The sequence below is a fragment of the Stomoxys calcitrans genome, chromosome 2, assembly GCF_963082655.1.
Source record: "Stomoxys calcitrans chromosome 2, idStoCalc2.1, whole genome shotgun sequence".
In the NCBI taxonomy this organism is placed as follows: Eukaryota; Metazoa; Arthropoda; class Insecta; order Diptera; family Muscidae; genus Stomoxys; species Stomoxys calcitrans.
The window spans coordinates 207,715,369-207,741,044 of NC_081553.1; the positions used below are offsets into that span (position 1 = coordinate 207,715,369).

At 35.4% G+C, this 25,676-nt stretch overlaps 1 protein-coding gene across 2 annotated transcripts; it reads left to right on the forward strand.

Moving 5' to 3' along the window:
• Positions 1-207: 207 nt before the first annotated feature.
• LOC106090997 (uncharacterized) lies at positions 208-24,702 on the forward strand. Of its 2 annotated transcripts, XM_059362534.1 has the most exons (8): positions 208-609; positions 1,339-1,514; positions 1,578-1,759; positions 4,804-6,290; positions 7,179-7,519; positions 7,577-8,578; positions 12,437-13,132; positions 21,406-24,702. In XM_059362534.1, the coding sequence occupies exons 1-8, from the start codon at positions 606-608 to the stop codon at positions 21,472-21,474; spliced, it is 3,957 nt and encodes a 1,318-aa protein (XP_059218517.1). In that variant the 5' UTR covers positions 208-605; the 3' UTR covers positions 21,475-24,702. The 2 variants fall into 2 exon arrangements, with proteins under 2 accessions (XP_059218517.1, XP_013112830.2); XM_013257376.2 differs by lacking the exon at positions 21,406-24,702 and having other exon boundaries at positions 12,437-13,928.
• Positions 24,703-25,676: the final 974 nt, after the last annotated feature.

Here is a 25,676-nt window from a genome sequence, read left to right on the forward strand (position 1 = left end):
AATCAATTTATTTCAAATTTTTTTTAATCACAATTTCTAACTGCCTGTGAAACAACAAGCTATCACAACATGTAAAAGGCCCATTACCTTATTGCGCCATATTTTGGACTTATCGATTATGAGTTATCGAAAATACCGCCATTTTATCGCTTGCCTAGTAGAATTGCTTTTGGACACGTTCCTATATAACGAGTATAGCTTAGCGAGTAAAGAAGTGGAAATGAAAAAATAACAGAGATCAAAACAGAAACAGAAATCGGAACAAAAATAAATATGAAGAATAATTCATAATTATGAACTGATAATTGTAAATGAATAATATTAGCGCGAGTTAAACGGTTAAATTGTATATAAAATGATCTAATAATCTTCGGATTTTCGATACATAATGGACCGAGAAAATTTAATTGGTATCGTTCCCCCAACCACGCATGAGAGCCAACGAGGAACATAGAAAATGATGAGAACCATTTTCAATTACTTAAAAAAATAAAAATGAAGAGAGGAAAGGCAAATGATAACAAGATAAAAGTGTATTTTTAAGCGCGCGCGGGAATAATTTATACAATTATAAAATTAAAAAAAGGATTATTTACAATAACAAAATGGGTGAGTTAATTAATATGGGTACAGTTCCAACAAATGCACAATACTACAACACACATACACACTCAAGAACCCAGGTGTAATATAGTGAGCTAGTGTGTTTCCCCTACCACTAGGAAATGTTGCTTGAAACTGAATATTCCGCCTCGTAATCCTAATTATAAAATATAAATGAAACTGGTTATGCCCACAAGGGCTCTCAACAAAATAATCCCAGGATATGCTTTAAATTGTAGTGATCTGCACTCTTTCATATGCAAGAGATTTGTTCCTGCCATCAAAATGTTCAAAATATGCTTAAGCGAGTTTATTAGCAGGCTACAATCTACCCAAACATGTTGTGCATTCAATGCGGAATGCTAGAAACTATTGAAAAAACAGTTGGGAACACTTTGCCGGGCTTTGTTGTTGTTGTTGGTGTTGGTGTTGTTGTATACATTTGCATGTGAGGTGGCGATCCTCGTCAAGCTCTATTGTTATTTAAACATAATATCTCTTAGTACCTCATAAATTAAAGATAAACATCCAGTAGTTAAAATGTTGTTAATATATTTTTGCTTTATGCCATTAAGATAGACAATTGATAGAAAAGGCAAAAATATGAACAATATTTTCTGTGCTAGATGTTAATCTCTAGCGACCACATAGATAATTTGCAGTAGGTCGGCGATGATGTTATATGTGTAATTAATTCCTTCATATTTAATGCCAAACTTCTATTTTATTTGACAGATAATTTTTTATTGAATGATATTTTGCGGGCTGCAGATAAACATCCCAACTCAAAGGTATCAAAACTTATACGCACAGTGGAGGAAGAACCATCTCAGAAAAATATAGTTTTATTGTTAATCGAATTATCGGATCATGCTGAATTTGCAACAGATTTTAATATATCATTAAGATATGTAAGTGCTTGGGCATTTAAAGTCCTCCAACAGTTCTAATTAACTATATTTTCCTGTTTTCAGTATTTGGATTTATTTGAGAGGCTTGGCATCAATAGGGACTTAATTTTAAATGAAGCTGGTCTTTTACTTGTAAACTCCTCAAAAATCTACTCAAAGCGAGTAGACTATGTCCAGAGTCTAGTGGAAAGACAAATATTGACATTATCAAATGCCGATCAGGAAATTCAGCAAGAAAAAGAACAGTGAGTATAAGTTTACCGGCATTTTAGACTTATCATTTATCAATTTTGTATGGGTTTTGTTGTTGCACCCAAACATTTGTGTTGTTATATTTTTTTTTGTTTATTTTCTTAATTTCAGTGAGAGGGTGTTAGTATACCTATATGATGTGGAGGGTGTGGTTTTTATTTTATAAAAAAAAAATTATCTTGTATATGTTTAGTTTAAAATTGTTATATGTATTTTCAAAATTGCCCCAGTGATTTTTTTTGGACTTCTTACAGATGCTAGATTGGTCTAAATAGGGCGAAACATATATTAATTTTAGATTTGTATGCCACATTTGTAATGACTTGCAAAATACAAATTTGAATGCAAATTCAAATTTATTCATCTCCAGATCTATTTATTTCATTTCACTTCACCTTTTGCTTATTAGCTATATTTATCAGTTCAGTGTGCAACATTTGGTGGTCATTTGTATATTACCCTTTTAAAGAAAGAAGCCTCCAATGTTTACATAGGAAATCTTTAGTGTCGTTTTGGTATTTCCAGCTTATAGTGGCCCTTCCAGTGCTATAGCCAATGACTTCTTTGAATTAATGGCATAATCTGAATTTCGATTCTTACGGCTTATGATCTGATGCTGGCATCAAACTTTTACCTTTGAGCCCGCTTCTTTTCAATGGTAAAAAATTGTCTATTTGGTTTTTCACTATCATTACTATAATATTTAATTATTTTGGCGTCATTGTCATTTAAACGGGTTCCAAGAATAAACAAAATTTCCGCTTTGGTATCCCTCAATCATGCTGGTTATCAAGGCATGCCATTTGTCCTCTTAAATCCGAGGTAGAGCGGGGTAAAGCGACCCGCCTAGGAATAGACCTCAAATTTTTATATAGGTTTTGTAATCGACCACTAAGTACTTTTCGTTTATATCCCATATTGTCCCGATCGGCTTACATGTCCGTTTGGGGTGCTTTTTGAAAATTTCACGCAAATCGGTACAGCCATTTTTGAGTCTTTAGTTGAAAATATTTTGATGAAATTGTCTACAAAAGTTAATTATTAGAAATAAAATTTTGAAACAAATTTTGATCAAAAATACAATATTAATTTTTCAAACTATATTGCAAAGCTCAATCATAAGGGGCCACCTCCTCCAAGTCCGAACGGCGAGCCCCAGTACGACACCTCTTTGTGGAGAAGTTTTTGCACGGCTGCCATACCAAATGTTCCTCACAAATGCTGAAAATTTTTTCAGATATTCTTGCCAGGATTCGAACCCATTAGTCAGCGTCATAGGAGGACACGCTGAACTCAGCGCTTTAAAATTTGATCTTCAAAAATTAAATTTCGAAAAATATTTCTACGGAAACAAAATCTATTATATAAATAGATCTATTATATAAATAGATTTTGTTTCCGTAGAAATATTTTTCGAAATTTAATTTTTGAAGATCAAATTTTAAAGCGCTGAGTTCAGCGTGTCCTTCTATGACGCTGACTAATGGGTTCGAATCCTGGCAAGAATATCTGAAAAAATTTTCAGCATTTGTGAGAAACATTTGGTATGGCAGCCGTGCAAAAACTTCTCCACAAAGAGGTGTCGTACTGGGGCTCGCCGTTCGGACTTGGAGGAGGTGGCCCCTTATGATTGAGCTTTGCAATATAGTTTGAAAAATTAATATTGTATTTTTGATCAAAATTTGTTTCAAAATTTTATTTCTAATAATTAACTTTTGTAGACAATTTCATCAAAATATTTTCAACTATAATATATTATCAACTACCTGCACTGGGCTCTCTCCGCTACTCATTTTACAATATAGGAAATGTTTTGGTGTATATTACGGATATATAGACGCTTGGCTCTACTCTCAAATAACTTTTCTTCGAGATCCATTTTGCCATGGTCGACAAAAATAAACTGTGAAGGGTTGGGGTGGTCCAGGACACTTGGCCCAGAAAGTGAATATTCATTTTCATTTCATTTTATTCAGGGTCCTAATTCTCGCATCCGCAATCGATTTATTACGATTGAATTTCGTATTTTTTGGATTATGGCATCCGTTATCGATTAATGTTGTTCGAAGCATATAACGGAAATGTGCGAGAATTGGACAAAAATTAACTTTGTACTTGAGCCAAATTCGGCAAAGTAAATTATCTACAAACATGACCAAATCAAAAGTTGTATCATTTAACCTCTAAATTTAAGACAGCAGGATACTTTTTCAAGGAAAAGGTTCTGAGTTTATCCAATTGTACTTTGGCTGTTGTTCTCCTTATGCCTGCCCCGAAAAAACAAACAATCACCGTTGGCTGTGCTAGAGGCGGCGTAATCTACATATTTGTTTGTCCTCTTTCACATAATATAGCAATTAATAGTGAAAATAGTAACGTGGCGTTAAAAAACAATTGCATATTGTTTAGAAGGTGTTTTATTTATTTTTTTTAGTTGTAATAACTTTCCTTAACAACCTCCATTTGCTTTGTTTGTCTTTGGGATGACAAAATATGCTCGGCGTATCGAATTTTCTTCTCCGAAATCGATAACTTTTTGACAAATGACGATCGTAATCCATGATCCAATTTGTACTTACGGAACGGAATTAATATTCGAACAAAAACTTTCTCGACAGCGGATGCGAGAATAAGGCTCCGATAATGTAACTTGAAGCCACGCAGTGGCCCTGTCCCCTGCAAAACGTAGGGATGCCCTGATATTAATAAAGCGCCTAGATTCTCAATATAAAAAGTAATTACTTTATTTGATTTTGTGTGTTTATTTGTTTTACGGCAACAAATTTATTAATTCGATGAATATGCACGCCTTCTCTTACATCTATTGTGTAACCATTCACAATAGTACATAGCCATGTTCAGTGTGGCTAAAGCTGCTGTTTTAGCTTAAGTCGCTTAAACATACAGCCTGCCTTGCAGTAGTTTTTAGTTGTTAGTTTGTGTCATGTTCATATAACTGGATATTGTATACGCAGTTTTGCGACTTATCATTTTTGAATACAGTAATACATAAATAAATTTGTATTTTATTTTGCAGAAATGAAAAAGAAGCAGAGGAAAAAGCATCAGCGTCTGCTGCAAAACCTAAAAGAGGCCGAAAACGAGCTCTTGATGCTCCCACCGATCCTTATGAAGTGCAATTGGAGCCGAAAAAAATCAAAAAGATGACACAGGAAAAGCGTTTCTCTCTTCCCAAAACCCCCACCAAAATCAAGTCCTTACCCCGCAATGTAGAAGTCGAACAGCAATTACATCCTGCAACTTGGTTGCATGCCACAATATATGATCTGGAAAACGATGAGGAAGTCGATACAAAGAGAAACTACAAATTATTTACATATCACGTTGAACATCGTTACAACACTCTAGTTCCCGATATTAACTTCCGTTTACATTATAAAGTCAAAGATTACATAGATGCCCAAGAGGAAGCCGAGGAGGGAACAATCGATGGCTTCTATCATAGAAATCAAGAGTGGCCAGCTTCATCGGAAGAATATGTACAGAAATATATAGACTTAGAGAATCATGTATTACAATTGGAAATTGATCCAACCAAACAATGGGAACCTCCGAAAAAACTAAAAAATGTGCCTTTAGATATCATTAGGAACCAAGAATTGGGAATCTTAAATACAACAATTGCAAATGACACTTCAAGTATAAATGATTCAGGCATGGGAACAAGTTTTTTGGAAAGCTCCTTTAATACATCTCGAAACGAAAGCAATTGCCAGGAAACTGCTTTAAAAAATAATGCATCACTTGTTGAAACTGCGCCTCGAGATAATTTGCAAAATTCAACACAAAATCAATCGAACGATTCCGCACTTGGAGAAAGCTTATTGGACCAAACAAATCTGAGTAATGAGTCAAATACAGAGCAACAATTGAGTATATCAGACCAAATAAATGTATCCAATGGAACATCCGCCGAAGTTAATGTGACAGACAAATCATTGTTAACAAACGAGGCTGATAAGGAATCTGTTTTGCGTGAAGGTAATGAAAATGGTGTGACAAACTCTGATATTAAAGCACAGGCAGAAGCAACTGAAAAAAATTCGACACTTGCAAATTTCGACACAGTGGCAACCTCTTCAGAAAATATTGAAGGCACTTCTGATAGTGGAACTATAAATGCTAATGACAATAAAGCAGCCAATGAAAACATTATGGAAATTGTTGGGGACAATGGAGTCATTGAAAACGCGACTGGTTTAAAGGAGGCTAATGTAGTTGAAGTAGCAAGTCATGTAGATGCTGAAAAATCCACAATTTTAAATGAAAAGGAAAAAACTACAGAAACTGAAACAAATACCTCTAGTTTAGTAAATGGAACAGTCGAAGAACTTGCGTTACAGCACGTTAACGGCGATAAGGGCCTAGCGGAATGTCTGGTTGACGATAAAGTTCCCGAAGCGACAATTCTTCCAAATCAAAGTTCAACAGATGTAGTGCCAATAGAGAAAGATGGTGGTTTCATAGAATTGGAAATTCATGTGATGGAGGAAAATGAAAACGGTGAGCATTTTGGTTTAACATTCATGTATTTTTTTGTCTCCTTTTGTGTGATTTACGAAAAGTCCTAGCTATTAGTATTTTGGGTTGCCGGAAGAGATTGTTAAAGGAAATAAAAGTCTCCAAAATTGTTTGTAAAAATTTAAAAAAATATTAAAAAACACTCATTATATCGCAGCATTCAAAATTTGAGTGCCTACTATGATACAAAATGTAAACTGGGCTCCCGCATCTTGCCTATGGCTTCTTATCTCTGCCCACTGAATAGGATAGCAAACACAATCTTTTTATTGATGGTGATACTCTTTTTTTATTTGATTCAACAATTAATGCTTTTGATTTTACTTCTTTCCATTACCAACTTGATTGCATGCGTTATAAAAACTTAACACTTTTGCATAGATATATATGGGCATTATTCTTAATTTGTTGTTGTTGTTTTTGTTGTAGCCACATTTGTATGTGGAGGTGGCGATCCTCGTCATGCTCCTGTAGGTGAGCAAACTCGTTCCGGTCCAAAGGACCAATCGCCGTAGGAACAGGGTGGCCATTGGTTATGTAAAGGCGCCAATAACTCGCCTTGTCATATCGAACATCTAGGCACTCAGTATTTGTGCAAGAGCAGAATGTCAAACAGAATTTCGCAAGAAAACACAAAAAAAGTTTGGTTAAACATTTCATTTTAACTGGAGTTTTCGTGCATGTAACCTAGGCAGATCGAGACACTGGTACCCTGTTACAAGAATAAATATGCAAAACTTACATAACTTATATTTTAGTTTTTATCCGTTTATTGCCAGAACCATATTAGACAGTTGTTTCTACATTTTCCAAAGGCCTCAGTAATTGTTTCCACGTCTATAAACTCAAGTATTTTTTTTTTCATTGCAGAACCATCGGAACGTCTGCAGTTACAAATTTCTGCTACCGACGACGAAGGCGTCCATTTGTCTGACGTCTTCGAAGGTGACCTGCAAATGCTGTCACCAGCAGTGTCTGGGGTATCAAATAATAAAGATATGATCATTTACATGGATGATGATATGCGGAGGGCGCTTGGATCAAAAGATGGTGTGATGGAGGAATTTTCTCAAGAGACCTATAAAGTACCTGTGATACAACAACCTAGAGAGCATCCAATTGTGCTAAACATTTTTCATTTACCACCGAAACTATTAAGAAGAAAGATTCTTTTCAAACTGGGACCTGAAATGGATTTATATTTGAAAGCGGTAAGATTATACATTCCAACAAGTGTGCTGTGAATAATGATCCAATGAAACTCTTAGCGCTGCTTAAAACCTACAAGGATAAAACCACCGGCCAGGGAGTATCGTATGGGCAAAAAAATGCTGTTATATGCTCTGAACAATACAGATATGTCGGGCATCATGGACACTCCGCCAAATAGTCCGGGCCATCAATCGGATTTCTGTGGCTTTACAGATGATGAAGTTATGCATGATGAGGACACCATTTGTAGTGAGTTTCTTGGCTTCAACGAAGATGAACCAAATAAAGTGACCATCAGTCCACACCGTTTAAGTAGAGATTCTGGTGTTGGTGTGGAAGGAGCATTATTAACCCCTGAAAAAGAACCTCTTGAAATTATCTTTGAAGAAAACTTAACCGATGTAAACAAGTGCAAGTTAAACTTAAATGCAGAGTTGACCAATGTAGAAAATGCAGAAAAACAAACAACTGAGGATATCTTAAATGACTTGCCAGATTCCATAAGGAGTGCCCTGGAGGCCGAAATTCAAGGAGGCTTAAAAGAATCAATAACAGAGGGACTAACAGAAACAGAAACCACAATCAGCGTTAAAGTGATCGATTCGAATACAATAGAAAAGACGACGGAACAAAATTCAAAGTTAGAGGAGCTAAATCATGAAACAGTTGCGAATGATGCTTCAGCAGATGGTGTTAGCGAAGTAACTACTCTAGAAAAGAATTCTGCCGTAAGCAATGAGGAAACTTTGAACAAGCCGTCAGAGGAAAATTCCCTGGAGAATGCCACGAATCTTAGCGGGGAGGACAATATTGTCAATGAATCTCTTGTACAGGACCACACGTTGGAAAAAGGCCCACAAATAGAAAGTCTTTTTGTAAAGGAAATTACATTAGATGATCAAATACCTGCAGATAATAACGCTTCCAATCACACCCTCAATCAAAAAAGTATATCTGATTCATTAGCCATAGAAGGGCAGAACTCTGGAGTCGTCGATGCTAATTGTCAGCAAGACAACGACTTAATTGATTTAAATCTACATGGGACTAAAACAAAGGTAAATAAAATCTTATTTAATGTATATATGTATAGGCGTAACATTGGGATGTGTTGAATATTCTCTACCATGCACCCAGGATATCAATTGCCTATTTGTGTAATTGGTTACTTTAGGTACTATAACTTAATGATGACCGATTTACCCACAACTCAAGTATTGCGTCACTTACTGGCTGGAGAAATCAAACTTAATTTATTTTAAATTTATTGCTTCTATAACTAAGCCAAACAAGGCCGGTCTCATATAGTTACAGGTTTATATTTCTATCTGGTTTGTACCGTTTCGGGAAAAGACACGGACTATTGAGGTTCGGGATATACGCAACAAAAATGGCTCAGTGGCTCCGTAGTCTAAGAAGCATTGAGCAAAACGCTATACCAGCTTGATGCAAATTTGGGGCATTGGGACGTGAGTGCGGACGTGGCCTCTCTGTCTAAGGGATTTGACCCGGAGGGGCCAGAGGACTGCCATCAGCCATCAGAATAAACCTGGTGAATGTGCAGGTTGTGTCCAAGTTATGGGCGTGAACAACTAATGTACACGGGATAGCTGTTAGCACCACACAGGCTGGAACTTTGAGCTCCGATCTATGCTCCAAATGCTCCAAACGGAGGAGCTCAACGGCAGTCGCGGACAATCAGTGGTATCGGGCGGAGAGTCTCAGTGAGAGGTCGGGCGGCACCGGCTCTTGCATAAGATAAGTTATTGGCGCCTTTAAATAACCAACGGCCACAAGGTTTCCGCGGCGATCGGTTCTTTGGACTGAAATGAGCTTGCTCACTTACTGGAGCTTGAGATATCGGGGTGGTTTGATATAAAAATGCGCCAATTTTGCATTTAAAAGTATTCTTAATACATCCTCTGTATGAAAGAAATAATTATATCTTGATGGCAAAAATTTACGAAAATTTTGCCAATTTTCGACAAAAAGTCGAATCGTCTACTTTTTGGAAAGTTGAAAAGTCAACTTTTTTTAATAAGAATTCGAAAATTTGACTTTTGCCATTTTGATAAATGTCGACTTTTCGTCCTAAGTTGGAACGAACGAGGTAGCGTCATTAGTACAACAACAAAAATCTATCCCTAACGAAAAATTTACTCATCTGTTCTCATGATCCAATAAGTGCATCCTGTAGAGCTGGCAAAATATCGATGGCACTATCGATATTTAATTTTTTTTACTGTATATCGATAGATATTTGTCCGATGAATACTGTCGCAAAAAATTTAATTTTTTGGAAATCTAAACATTGCATTGCTTCGACACTGAATGTATCCTTTAAGATACATTGCGCCTATAGAGGAATTTTCATCCGATTAGGCTAACATATTATGCAATGATTTCTCGCATGACTACCAACTGACTTTATTAACCTTGGTTTTATTTGGTCTGTTTATTGATATTGCTTCTATTTAAATCGATCTCCTGATATTTAATTCTCATTTTCGTTTTAAATATAGCCGATGGGAAATAAACGATAGTATCGATATTTATTATTAAAACTATCGAAAATATCGAATGTTGCTATTATCGATAGTTTGCCAGCTCAAGCATCCTGGCTACCACCGTGCAATTCACCTGTGTTTTTCCTTATAAAATCAGTTGATTTTGATAAATTGGCAAACGAATCGCATGCGAACATGTTAGTAGATTTGACAGCGAAATGTAATAGGCAACGCTACCTCGTTGCACGGCACAAGAAGTTTAAACAAAGAAGAATTCAAGCAAAAATTAAAAAAAAATCAAAAAAGAGTGGGTATTGATTAAAAAGGTTAGGTTTCAAAAAATGGTCAAAATGACTTTTAGGATCACAACTGTAACGCTGTGCGGTACAAAAGTAGAACTGTACAAAGGTAACGAAGACGTTATTCGTGCACCGGTGACGTGAGATGGACACTTCGTGGACGAGCAAACGCACGCTTAGCACGCATTGCACTACTCCACTTCCATTTAGTATTTTATGGTATTTTTTTAGTTATTTAGTTATAAGTTTATTATTTCACAGACCATAGTGCTCAGTAAGTAACAGCAAAGACCTGGAGCAAGCCTTTAAATTCAATCATTTGTTTTGATTCTCATTCATATATGTACATACAATCATGTTAGCATGTAGCGAGTAGACCAATTCATCGTGTACTAGAACGAAAAAACAATAGTTCTAAGTTTGTTTGTTTTAAAGTAATCGATAACCGATATGCAATACATTCCAATGAAATCGAAAATAAGAAGACTCAATAAACACCATCACTACTACTACTGCTACTTGGTAATTAAATATACCACTCAGTGAGTGTAACGGTTAATTATTTATTTAACATGTATGCTCGTGCAAATTATGTTATAAATTAAGCTAATTGTCCTATATTAAGTGTACTCTCTGCATATCATCCTTGGTAATTGGTGCTCCCTGGAAATTACGTTTCGGACTTTATACAAAAGAAATATTTTTTAAAATCGCTTATTGTCGCCATTTAATTGCAAAAAAAAAAAACAACATTTGGAAATAAAAGTTGCTAAAGAGCTTTAAAGGGTTAAAATAATGATAATGAAAATAAGCGTCTGCGGCTATCGTTTTCAAAATACAAAAATAAGTTTATTGTTATTATTAGTACCATTTACTACATTCTTTGCGGATTGAGCTAGAGCTCCGAACACATTTAACGGTACTAAGATGTCAGATCCATGGTACAATTAAGAAGGTAGAGTCACAAGCCCAACTGATTTTTCTGAATATTTCAATTTAAAAGTTGTTTCTTATGCCACTAAAACGTCCAATGGTTTAATTAAAGATTTTAAAGTTTGAGCACATTCTGCTTTTTTTACATTTTTAACGTTTTAGCAGTTTGAGAACCTGGTGGGAGTGAACAGAAATTTGACAGCCTAATGGGAATTTGCGCCACCATCCCCACAGGGTCGTATAGTTGATTCGTTGTTGTTGGGCGAGTGCCTTTACTTTGTATAAATTAGCCTATTTTACACGCTTAGCAATTATGTCATTAATAATCGGCAATAATAGACGTGGATAAGCCAAATCGCTTAGTAAGCATTTTTCTTCATAAAATATAAGTGAAAAAATCCGCTTAATGAGTAAATAAAACAACTTTAACGTCGACTTTATAAATCAGCTCGATGACAAGTTTGTGGATTCTATGGATAACTGCCATATGATTTCTATGGTCTTGCACACATGAGAAAATCCTTAATAACTGAGCCGTGTTTGACTCTTATTTGGTTGCCTAAACGAATTGTCATGGTTGAATTAAGAAGTTTGGCTCACTTACCTAGCTGATGGAATTGTCCAAACCCACTAGGAAGTCAAATGGTTGGTTTGGAATTTAAATTTTTTTCTCATTTTGTTCCTTTTTTACATTTTAATTTACAATTTAGACATTTATAACCATAAATCTTTTGATCTTGTGGCCTTAACTACGAAAGCAGCTGCAAACCTGGCAGCTGGAAACAGGGATGCACTATGAAAGTATAAGTTTGTTGCATACATTGAAGCTGTACATAGAACGCCAGGGTTTGAAACCTGGAGGGACTATCAAAAAAATGTTCAGCGGTGTTTATAGGCTCAGGACTATTAACTGAGATATTTAGCCGCGTAAAACTTCTCAAATAAGTGGTGTTGCTCTGCGATACGCTGTCCAGACTCATAATGAAATACTCTATCACTGATTTTAAATTTGAATCCAACAGCACACATGGATGAGCGAAGATAATTTAACATGACAATTTTTCTTTGCATTATACACAATTTTTTGTATTTTGTCCATTCTTGTACATAACATTTTTGGTAATGTGAAAATCGCCATTTTATTGTTTACTTTTTGTTTTCATTTTCCCATTTACAGATTCAACAATGGCACGAACATTTAAGACCAATTTTGGCCAAATCTAGGGAACGCCATCATTTCGATGTTTTCAATTTGGGAACTGAAATCATAGAAACAATACAAACCAATGACACAGCAGATAACTTAGCAACATTTGGTGATATAATGGATGAAAAGGATAAGTCATATGTATCACGATATTTCCTCTCCACCCTATTATTGGCCAATCAAGGCAATCTAAACATATCGGTTAAAAACCAATCGAGCGAGAGTCCTTCATCGTGGTCCGATATAGGACTTAAACTATTGAGTACAAAACGCCATACTGTTGCCATAGAGGATAATATTGGAATGATAAGTGATAAAAAGCGAAAACAAAATGCAACCAACGAGGAGTTAGTGACGAAACCTAAGAACGCAAAGAAGAAGAAGGAGCAAATGGTGCACGAAGATGTTGATGATGACGAGGACGATGATGAACCGTTAGTTAAGCTGCAAACTAAATCGAAAGACGCAACTCCATCTAAACGCCCCTCCAGCTGCAGTGCGCCATCTCATCTTAGGGAAAAGAAATTCAAAGAAGTGACAGCAAGTACACCAACAAACCATAACACAAAAGAATATCTAATACTTAGTCAAGAGTACCTACCACCACTTACTGATGTGCCTACTACAAGTAGACAGGCCCAGCAGCAGGCTGCTCTAAATCCCGAAGTAAATCTTAACAATATGCGTATAATGTTGCAACCTATAGAGAAAATGCCCAGACAAGGAGATGATCACGACTCGGGTATTTTCTCTTTAGATGAAGTATCATCACCATGATACTTGTAGCCGCAGTTCGTGTTAAAATTTTAATTTTTAGTTTATGTTCGTTTATAATCATTTTATAATCATGGTACAAATATTTACACATTTTTTTTTAATAATTAATTTTAATTTAATTTTTTAAAAAGCTTGCTCTCCTGTCACTTTCTTTATAATTCTTAAGAGGCACATTGAATAGAAAGATTTGTGGCATAAGAGGGCATTGGTAGTCCTAACATGAGTTACAATATATAAGTTACTATATGTTAAAATTAATTAATCAATGTTTAGTTTTTAACAGTTTTGAGTTTGTATACGTTTACAATTATTGTCTCTTAATTGTCCTTATAATTATATATTTTTTTGTGTAAACGTTTTTTTTTTTAATACGTCAGCATTTGGATAATTTTTAACATGTGACCACGTTTGTAACATTAAATTTTATTTCGATTTAAATAGTACATAGATTATTTTGTTTTCTAAAACTAACTCCAGTTTTTAGGCATATTGCAAAAACTAATATTAACTAAATTTTGAATTTATATAACAGTGTAAGTGATTTCATAAGATCAAAAGATGAAGGGTCTGTTTTTAAGAATCCCTTTATTAAATTTTCCGTGCAAAATGTTGTACACCATAACGAAATAAGATCCCGCAATTGTATTAAGCATCAAAATATAAAACCAGTGATCCAATTGGAAAATCTTTGAGAGTGCGTAAAAGTTCAAAAACATTCTAATATTAAGAAAGAGTGAAAAGACTTCTGTGTCATTAATAAGTGCAGCCCAATTATAGTTTTAGCCAAATGTTAACGGAGCTCCATTTGTTGGCTGAGAACAAGAGGTTTCTTTAGAGAACTTTTACAAAGCTGAAATCTCGCAAAAAGCAAAAGAACCCTAGGATTTCTTTAGAGAAGTTTTACAAAGTTGAATTAGTGAGTGGAAAGTTAGCTCTTAAAGCATCAAATTCTAGTTTTTATCTGTGTTTAGGGTAGCTTAGGTTAGAGGGCAAGGGATTTCCCAATCTGAAGAACCTAGGTTGTTGTGCTTGCCCAGAGAGAGAGATAAAACAGAAAAAGAAGATGAAGAAACGCAGTGGCGACACATCTCTGTATGTTACATGTTAGCAAAAACAACATAAAACGGAACCCAATAAGCAAGACAAAAAGAAGTATAGGCAAGTAATAGTTGGGAACCAGTTGGATCAAGGAGAAACTCTTCCCAGTGAGTGTATGGCCCAGCAAGCCAATTCAGGGACATTATCACAGTATTCGATTTTGAGATTTTTCAATCGAATTGTAAATTTTTTTTGAATCACTCGAATCGATATCGAGTATTGTTTGTTCGAGATCTCGTTCGATTGCTCCGTTGTTTGTTTATATGTACCCTTAAAAATGCTGGCGATATTTATAAGGTATCCAACCATGTTAAAACTTCTTTACCAAGTTGTTGTTGTAGACATATTTTATATGGAGGTGGCGATCCTCGTCAAGCACCTGTAGGTGAGCAAGCTCGTTCCGGTCCAAAGGAATTGTACTGCACTCTTCGGTATGAGAGAAGTATCCCCTGTTCCTTAATGGAATGTTCAGAGAAAATATGTAGAGTGCAAGACATGAACACAGCAGATATTTTATACTTTTCTCTTCCTTTACGTCCTCATAACTTCAACAGAAATCGTTACTTGCAATATTTAGTCTATTAGCATGTTTTCGAGCAATATCTTCTCTATATATAAAGAGACGCGTGATTGGCTGACTGACTGATCACTGACCAGCCCAAACGGCTGAAGCTAGAATCATGAAATGTTGTACAAATATCGGTCCTGGATTGTAGGGACGATATAAGCCGTGATTTTTGGAAATTCGTACGTTTTGGTACTAAATACTACGAAAAGTGTGACAGTTTACAAGGGGCAAACCGAAAGGCCAAGAAATATGAGGAAGTATTTGTGTTCAAATTAAAAAGAGTCTCAAAAAATAAGATCTGAGCTTTGAATTTTTGACGTAAGATACATTATGGCAACCTATACAAATACTTCTATTGAGGTTCCATTTGGTACTTTCCTTATAAATTGAGCCAGAGCTTTGAATGCGTTTTTGGACATTTGTACATTTAAGTACCAAAAACGGTAAAAATTTACCAAATTGGTTGACTGTGCACAGGACGTTTGGATAGAGCTATTGTAGATCTTCAAAAATACATATACTAAAAAGGGCCAAAATGGTACGAAAAGGTGAACTTTGGGCAGGGCGATATGATCGAGCTAAAACCACGATGTTTGGGATAAAAGACAGCTATTGCAAAATAATGAGAGAAGAAAGAAAAATATTTTAATATGTTACTGAAAACAGGATAAAACGTACTTTTAGTACTGCAATTGGTACCATTTGGTACTTTCTGTACAGATAAAGCTAAATCTCTGATATTTAGCATGTAGGCCCAACTAAGAAATATATGATGGGTGACTACATGATTTTTACAAACGTCATTCATTTTAGTACCAAAAAGCGAAATAGCTATCAAAATTTAAATATTGTGAAGTAATTGGTACCAATTGGTACTTTCTTTGCTGATTGAGCCTGAACTATGAAATTTTTTATGCAGCCATACCATGACAATATATTGTGCGACCAGAAGATTTTTTCAAAACCGTATATTTAGGTACTAAAAGCTACAGAATGAATTGAGCTAAATCGCTCAAAATTGGGATGCGGTACACCTTGGTAGTATATACAGGTTAATTCGTACATTTATGAACTAAAACGTACAGAATAGTACTTTCATTACGGTTAGCTCAGTTATTTGGGATGCAGGTTCACCTTTACGAGATATATCGGGCTATATGAAGATTTTTTGAAACTCGTAGTAACTCATAGGAAAAATAACGAATTTTTACCAAAGTGGTAAAAAGTGTATTGTTTCTTTACGGATGGTCAAGCCTTCATAGCTTCCTAAACTAAGTAAATACTTGGGTTTTCTGATGTCTTACACTAAAACTATATTACTACTGAAACGGGGTAGCGAAATGGACAGGGGGTATGTTAGTATATACATATACAGTGAAGCAGCTAAGTCTACATATCTTTTCGTAAATGACCATTTAGCAACATTCGATATATGGCAGAAAACCTTTTTCTTATAAAAATTGAGTTTTAAAAAACTCGATTTTTTAATGGGATATGTAGAATTTTCTTATAAAAATTGCGTTTTATAAAACTCGATTTTTTAATGGTATATGAAGACTTTTCTGTGCCACTTGTCACAGCCGAAAGTTCTCAAATGGACGAAATGGACAGGGGGTATGTATATTATATACATATACAGTGGAGAAGCTAAGTCTACATATCTTTTCGTAAATGACCATTTAGCAACATTCGATATATGGCAGAAAAACTTTTTCTTATAAAAATTGAGTTTTATAAAACTCGATTTTTTAATGGGATATGTAGACTTTCCTTATAAAAATTGCGTTTTGTAAAACTCGATTTTTTAATGGTATATGTAGACTTTTCTGTGCCACTGTATGTATGTATATATTCGATTCGCCTGTGTGGCAGAGTTGAAGCTTATCAATTGGTAGATATTCTTCGAGACAATTTTCTTGTCACAGCCGAAAATTCCCAACACTTTGTTATTTAAGATCAGCTGAGTTTATGTGGGTTTGATTGGATCGATTAGGGATTACAAGCCAACTTTAGTTGCGTTGCCAACGGGCAAATTTGTTGTAGAAATTTCCATTTCTGCACTGAATTGTATAAATTTATAAAATAACGTAATGGGTTTAAAAACTTTATATGATTTTCTTTCATATTGCAAAAAGGAGTCACTGCACGGTTCGCGGTTGTAAATTCAGTAAATTTATAACCCAGCAACGATTTTTTGGGAACATTTCTAATCATGTTATAACAGCATAACTGTCAACGACAACTTGGATATATCTATATTTCTCATATATCTGAAGAAGTACACAACATTCGTGGACAACCATAGGTAAGTGGACTAATATCTTTTCAAGCTTAAAACATGTGTAACAAATATTCGCAGAGAAAACGATTAGTGTTCAGTTTAGGGCCGAGTTACCGCATGTGAGATCGAGTGCGCTTTCATATCGAATGCAATTTCATGTTGTACCCCTTTTCTACAACTTTAAATGTTAATTTTTTTTATATAAATTATGTTGTTGATGTATCCACATTTTCATGTGGAGGTGGCAATCCTTGCCAAGCTCCTATAGGTGAGCAAGCTCGTTCCGGTCCAAAGAACCGATCGCCAGGAAAACATGTTACTAAAAGGTGCCCTTATTGGGCCCTGTCATATCGAGCATCATAGGGGCTCAGTATTTAAGCAAGACCCGGTGCCGTCCGGCCTCTCACTGAGACTCTCCGCTCGATACCGATGATTGTTCGCGACTACTGTTTTGTCTACTCCGAATAGAACATTCTGCGAATAGTGGAACGTGTGAACGTTCCCAGAAGCTCGCAGCTAAGCTTCTCGTGACAACGATGAACATCACACAGATCGGACCTCAAAGTTCCAGCCTGTACTCACAGTTATCCCGTACCGGGGATATGGATTACGACCGATTCAAGCATTCGCGTTACTAAATTTCAAAAATTCTCGTTCAATAAAGAATTACATAACTCAAAATAATGAGATTTCGAACAATTTTACTCGGGTCGATTAAAAAATAAAAAAAAAACAAAAACTCCTGGCGATGGCCCAGAACCTATGATGTTAAGGTTTGTTCTTGATTTATTTTTTTTATTTTTATCTTTGCTTTTTGGCACACACAATACGAGCTTTAGGTTAGGTAGTATACGGGCTAGAAGTGGCTTGTTGGAGGCACTCTAACCGTGAGAGTTGCTTTCCCTTACCTTTTTTTCTTTGAGGTATTCTTCTGCATTTTCTTAGCAAAACAAAATTGCTGAATTTTCGGCAGCTTCTTTAAGGGAAATGCTAGTCATTCAACGCCTTGTGGTGTGCTAATGGATCGATTATGGATTCAGCTCAACTATAGTTGCGTTGTCAAAAGATTTAACCATAAAACAAAAATTAGTATAAAGAAGTTGAATTAAAAGTTCAGCTACTTAGTAAATTGAAATTAGCTTGGCAATTCAATAACTAAATGGAAACATCATCATCATCGTCATTCCGTTTGTAACATCGCGAAATATTCGTCTAAGACCCCATAAAGTATATATATTCTTGATCGTCATGATATTTAAAGTCAATCTAGCCATGTGCGTCCGTCCGTCGAAAGCACGCTAACTTTCAGTTGGGATTGTAAATGGGCCATATTGGTCCATGTTTTGATATAGCTGCCATATAAACCGATCTTGGGTCGTTTTGGTATAACATCCAACAACTGTGTCAAGTATGCTTAAAATCAGTCCATAACCTGATGTAGCTGCCATATAAACCGATCTTGGGTGTTGACTTCTTGAGCTTCTAGAGGGCGCAATTCTTATCGGATTTGGCTATGACAACCAATAACTGTATCGTCTAATTCAGTCTATAACCTGATATATCCGCCATACAAATTGATCACCTGATTTGACTAAGTGAGTCCTAGAGGGCACAATTTTTATCCAATTTGGCTGAAATGTCATCTGTCATATAGACCGATCCGCCGATTTAGGGTCTTGGGCCCATAAAAGACACATGTATTATCCGATTTTGCTGAAATTTGGGACAGTGAGTTGTGTTTGGCCAGTCGACATCCTTCTTCAATTTGGCCCATATCGGTTCAGATTTGGATATAGCTGCCATATAGACAGATCTCTCGATTTAAGGCTTTGGGCCCATATTAGGGGCATAAAAAGGGATTTTACAAAAATTTGGGACAGTGAGTTGTGTTAGGCTCTTTGACATATATATATATATCTGCCATATAGACAGATCTCTCGATTTAAGGTTCAAAAGGGTTCAAACCCCATAGAAGGCGCATTTATTGTCCGAATTTTGGGAAAATGATTTGCGTTAGGCTCTTCGAAAACTTTCTGTAGTTCGGTCTAGATTTGGATATAGCTGCCATATAGACCGATCTCTCGATTTAAGATTTTGGGCCCATAAAAGGCGCATTTATTGTCCGATTTCGCTGAAATGTCGGACAGTGCGTTGTATATGGCCCTTTGACATTCCTCTTCTATTGGGCTGCCCAAAAAGTAATTGCGGATTTTTCATATAGTCGGCGTTGACAAATTTTTTCACAGCTTGTGACTCTGTAATTGCATTCTTTCTTCTGTCAGTTATCAGCTGTTACTTTTAGCTTGCTTTAGAAAAAAAGTGTAAAAAAGTATATTTGATTAAAGTTCATTCTAAGTCTTTTAAAAATGCATTTACTTTCTTTTAAAAAATTCGCAATTACTTTTTGGGTAACCCAATATTTGGCCCAGATTGGTTTAGATTTCGATATTTCTGCCATATAGACCAATCTCTCTCTTGGCCCCATAAAAGGCACATTTATTATCCGATTTCGCTGATATTTGAAACAGTGACTTATATTAGGCTTTTCGACGTCCGTATCGTATATGGTTCAGATCGGTCTATATTTGGATATGGCTTCCAAAAAACCACTATTTGTTCTACAAAATTAAAAAACGACTTGTACTTATTAGACCACTCAATGTCCGTGTCAAATTTGGTCCAAATCGGACCATATTTCGATATAGCTACTATGGGGACATGCATCATGAATTTTTCACCGGATTATGATGAAAGGTGGCTTACGTCTTTTTACTTTTTTTTATTTACCACAATATTTTTCTATTATCAAACTGTCGAAGGCGAATAAGTTACAGCATACCACGAAATGTGATATTCGCCTTCGACAACGGGAATAAGGATGAATGTTTCCATATCAGAGTGCAACTTGGTATGCGGAGAAGGACGCACCCGCTCACACTAGTGCACCCAAATTGCGCTGGTTTCAGCACTAAAATCTTTTTTTTTTTGCAAAAGATTAGTTCTCGTGTTAGAATTAGTATATTCTTCCGCTACACAATTACTAAAAATTAGAGCTGAATTCAGGGCAGGAAATAATTACGCTTCATGGGCACATTGTTGGTGGTGGTAATTGTGGTAGAAGATTACTTAGAATTTTTTGCTGGTTTTCGGGCGAACACACTGCGCCTAAAATATGGGAGTTGGACGGTTAGCAATCGTGATAAATAAAGGGGAAAGGATATCGTATTGCCACTGGTGGTGCAGAAGTAGGCATTACCGCCTGGGACCCCGAAAATCTGGGTTCGAATCGTTAGAAAACATGTTAATTGGTTGTTATTGTTGTTGTATCTGTTTGTTGTGTTCTATCTTTCGTCCGCTTGATTCCGTTAAGTGTCAAGACCCAGAAACTCTTCGACTAAGATGGGGTGCGTCCACAGGGATCTCGGTCTGAGTCGAGTGGGTCTGGCTGGGCAGTTAACAATGCGACGAGTATCGTGGTTGCAATAGGGACATACATCTTGCACGTTGGCTTCAATCCTTGCTCTGTAAGAGTTGATGCGACTGCATCTGCCGAAAGGTAATTGAGCCAAAACTACTCTGGTTTGCCGGTGTTGGTGTTTATCCCCACTAATTCTGGCGATATATTGGGTTGCCCAAAAAGTAATTGCGGATTTTTTAAAAGAAAGTAAATGCATTTTTAATAAAATTAGAATGAACTTTAATTAAATATACTATTTTACACTTTTTTTCTAAAGCAAGCTAAAAGTAACAGCTGATAACTGACAGAAGAAAGAATGCAATTACAGAGTCACAAGCCGTTGAAAAAATTTGTCAACGCCGACTATATGAAAAATCCGCAATTACTTTTTGGGCAACCCAATATGTAGGGTATTCTGCGATACAAGTTTTGTACAAAGAGTTATCGCCTAGCAACACTAATTTCGGAATGGACTGTAAAGAGGCTGTTCTTATTAAAGAAAAACAGAAACCATTCACAACCCTTAATGAAATGTTTTTGCACAAATTTACTTACACGGATAAAATATTTTTTATTGAGTTTTCCAAGGAAGGTAGTTATCCATAATTAATACCCAATTTAACAATACAATCTTATCAAATCACAAACATCTAACAACATTAATAATATTTAAGATTTGCTTGATTTTTAATTAAAACTAGTGTTTGTTCATAAAAATATATACATACATATATAAATTTTTAATTTTTTCATTACAGATGTTAGAACATGAGCATTGTAAAACCTATCAAGATCATAGAAAAAGTCCAGTGTTTCCAAATGCCTGATATATACACAAAATCCCGATTTCAAATTGCACATTGAATTCATATTTTAGGCACACAATATTAACAATCACAGAGAAGTTGTTATTTAAATATGTGGGTTTCATCTTCATCATCTCTCAACTACACATAATAAATGTCATTATTGTAAATATGTATGTATCCGTTTAATCGTAGCAATATTTAATGTAGTAGCTAGAATATGACTCCCAAGGAGATAAAATTGATCCTCACATCATTATTTGTTTCAAAGCCCTAGGCGAAATTTTAATTTTTATATACCTACTACCTAAGAGTTTGTTTTAATTCATAACGAAAGGAAGAAAAATTAATGATATTATGTAACAAGAGGTACAGATACTACACAAGGCAAAATATGTTTATTGTATAAAATTTTCTTTGTAAGAGCTCAATTTTTATTATAAACCTTTCTATGTATTTTTTTCAGTGTATCAATGTCATGTTCACATCAGCATTTTGAAAGTTAAATTAAAGGGTGACATAATTAACTCACTCAGCAAAAGTTTGTAAACTATTACTCATAATTCCACAAAACTCCATTTAAGCAGGCCTTAATTTATAGTAGAAAAAATATTCGTCATAAAATTTAACTTTTGGTCTCCGAATTTCGGTTTTTGTATATTCGCAGACCAAAAGTGGAATTTAATGACGAATATTTTTCTACTTTATATTTAGACTTGCTTAAATGGAGTTTTGTGGGTGGCTTTGTATATTCGAAAACTGGACGTAAATCCCCCAGTAAAGGCCTGGTTATGCTCCCGTAAATGTAGAACAAATGTATCGTAAATGTAAAGAGGCAATTATGCTTATAACGTAGCATTTGACATATCAAACAAAAAAAAATTTTTTAACAAAAAAAAAAGAGTTGAAGGTGGGAGAGGGTCTGACGTCGAAGAACTTCAGGCATAACTCAAGGGCAGGTCGGAGATGACGGCCCTCTACGCAATGATGGGAGAATTTGAAACGTCTCTACAACTGAAGGAGTACGCGATGGCGGCTTTCTAGAATATTGAGAGGGTATTTAACAACGAGGAGATGGGTCGACAGTCAACGCCTTGAGCCCCACGGGAGGACAGAATAAGGCCAAGTTTCCCTTCTGGACACTATGGATGCCGTGGGGCAGACTGAGGAGGGTTTCAGCCGACTGGGACTGGATTGCGGCTATACTACGACACACACAACACTACAGGGAAGGCTATGCAGCAGGCGCAAACTAAATTCCGGGAAGGGATTTACAGTTTTCGAAAGCAGTTGTAGCTACATTTGTATGTGGAGGTAGCGATTCTCGTCATAGCTTGTTTCGGTCACCGATCGCCTCGGTAACAAAATGACCATTGGTTATTTAAAGGCGCCAATAACTCGCCTTGTCGTATCGAGCATCATCGGCACTCAGTATTTAAGCAAGAGCCAGTGCCACACAGCCTGTCACGGAGACTCTCCCTTCGATACAGCTGATTGTCTGCAATTGCAGCTACTCCGTATAAAAAGCCTTCCATTAATCGCAACCTGTGGACTCGCCCGGTAGCTCTCAACTGAGCTTCTTGTAATGCCGATGAAGATAAAACAAATTGGAGTTCAGTGTTTCAACTGATGTGGTGCTTATTATCATCACGTGTCGGGTCGAAATCAGTATGTGTATATGGCGGCCCTCAAGGCTGTGGGCTCTAGTACAGTGAGGTCGAAGTGCGTGGAGGAGTGTGTGGAATCCCTGAATATACCCCAGTTTCAGGACATAGTGCTAACATGGATTAGCGGATACGCCGCATTGGCGCTTACCCCACTCTCTTCTTGTAATTTCTTGTTATTACATATGTCTCACTTTTTTCACAACATTTACTTTTCAGAACAGGTCAGACTGGCCAACTTTTCATGATGGGCTACCCATTCAACCTTTATTAACAATAAATTGTAATAAATTCCACAGAAAAATACAATAGGAGAATAGAAGTTTTCTAAATTTCTTCAAACTTCAAATTTGATCACCTGACAAGAAAACGAAACGTAAAATTTAATTTTCACTGAATTCTACATTCCGTTTACAGTCGACAGACGTTCGGTAATCGTTTGCATGCGTTTTTATAAAGCAAAACAAAACAGCTGACACGTTTTCCTACATTTACGATATATTTACGAGAGCATTACCAGACCTTAAGCCTCTTAAATGAAATATGTATTATGAGTAATCGTAGGCTAGATATTTACAAAAATTGTAAAAAGTCCAGAAAATCTCCCCCTATTTTAAGATACTTACCAATGTCAAATTTAAAAGCGTCTTTGCCTCTTCTTTCGAAAGCTAATTTGTTTTTTCTGTAAGTTTATTTTTTTTGTATTTAACAGTGTTATCTGTTATTAATACTGTAAAATATGTATAGTATAACTGTATGTGTGTTCGTATACTTAAAATTTGTGCAAAATTGCACAAATTGTTACAGAAAGTCGTTCGCGTACTTTATTTGCCAGCAGTAATGAGCGAGAGAGTGCGTGAAAGCAAGCTAAATTTTGAAAGTTTGGTAATTGCAATTTTCTCCTGGAGTATTTTTCCCTAGCTGTTTTATGAAAACCTGGGTCCGAAATACCCATAGACAGTGAATGTCCATGGAAATACCGCATACGTGAATGAGTAATATCGTTCCAAATCCCTCTATTGTGAATTATGAATCACAATAGAGAGATTTCGATCGAGTTTACTCGTTCACGTATGCTGTAATTCGGGCCCTGTTCTTACTCTCCTGCAAATTTTTACTGGAAAATTACGCGAACAGACCTTATAAAATGTTTGACCGTTATCTCTACAACCAATGTATTGCCTACCAATGAAATAGATCTGCGATTTTTACCGCTGCCGCTGAATATGTTCAAGTTTGTTTTTTTCGTTTTGAATTTATTTTTTATGTTTTCTCACCATTCTTATTATTTTGGTTGTATTTTTCTATTAAGTTTTGATTTTGTTTTTATTTTTTTTGGTTGTATTTTTTTATTAAGTATTATTTATTATTTAGTTTTTTTCTTATTCCCTTTTCCCTGAGTTTCATGTTTTATTTTTAAGTTACTTTACTTTATTTTTTTCATACATATTTTCCTTTTGAAAGTTTCCTTATTTTGTTTTATTATTAAAATTTTTTACTTTACCACAAACTTTACAGCGGTTTAAATTTTAGTTTCTTACATAAAACAAAGCAATCGATTTCTTATGTCTGATGAAAAAACAAGTAAGACCACACTTATTATATGTACATAAATTTATTAAATAAATGTAAAATTTAGCATACACAATTGTTCATAATAATAAAAATATAACATAAAATTTTAAAGTTGGTACTTCTAAATACATATTAAGTAACTCGATTGTTTCGAAATTTAGAAAATTATTAAACAATATAGCTTTAAAAATTTAATCACCAAAAATTATATTTTTATAATAATCTTTGTAATACAAAGGAAAATTGTATCATAAATAATTTAAAAAATATATTATATTTTTGACAAAAATTTTGGTTTTCTGTGGGGAAAAGGTATAGTACAATATTTTGCAATTTTTCATCACGAATTATAAAATTTTTTCCCGATTTCTTAAGGCACTCTGTGAAAGAAATGAAGTGAGGTACATGATTTTATTGCCATTCATGATTTACAAGCATGGCGAAACAAATAAAGGCGGTTTCATTTGTACAAAAACCACAAATCATATGGTGCAATCCGCCATCTTGTCATCAAGCTGATCGACGTTTTGCCAACACACACAAAGGAATTTGTGTGCTTGTGTGTATACGTGTGCATAAATGTTCTCAGCTCATGCGAGAAAGAAGATAACAACAAAGAAAATGCAAACAAAAATCTGACATCTTTATACCGTCAAACCCGACCGACTGTTACCAGCTGTTCGCGTGAGACCCCCTATTAAATACGCCTTGATATACAAGTGACGAAATGAGGGGCGGAACATGTTTTTTATACCCTCCACCATAGGATAGGGGTATACTAATTTCGTCATTCCGTTTGTAACACCTCGAAATATGCGTCTAAGACCCCATAGAGTATATATAAAGTATAAAGTATTTTGTTATGACTAACAAAAAAATTTTATAATTTTTCTTTTTTAATTTACCTAGAACTCTTCATTTTACTTATACATTAAGTTCCAATTTCACAAAAATGCTTAATAAATGTAGGAAAGCCTTAAAATT

Bases quoted from the DNA above. Each gene is read 5' to 3' on its own strand.
- LOC106090997 (XM_013257376.2), top strand. The intron at 6,291-7,178 runs GTGAGCATTTTG...TTTTCATTGCAG, and splicing joins GATGGAGGAAAATGAAAACG to AACCATCGGAACGTCTGCAG. The intron at 8,579-12,436 runs GTAAATAAAATC...TCCCATTTACAG, and splicing joins TACATGGGACTAAAACAAAG to ATTCAACAATGGCACGAACA.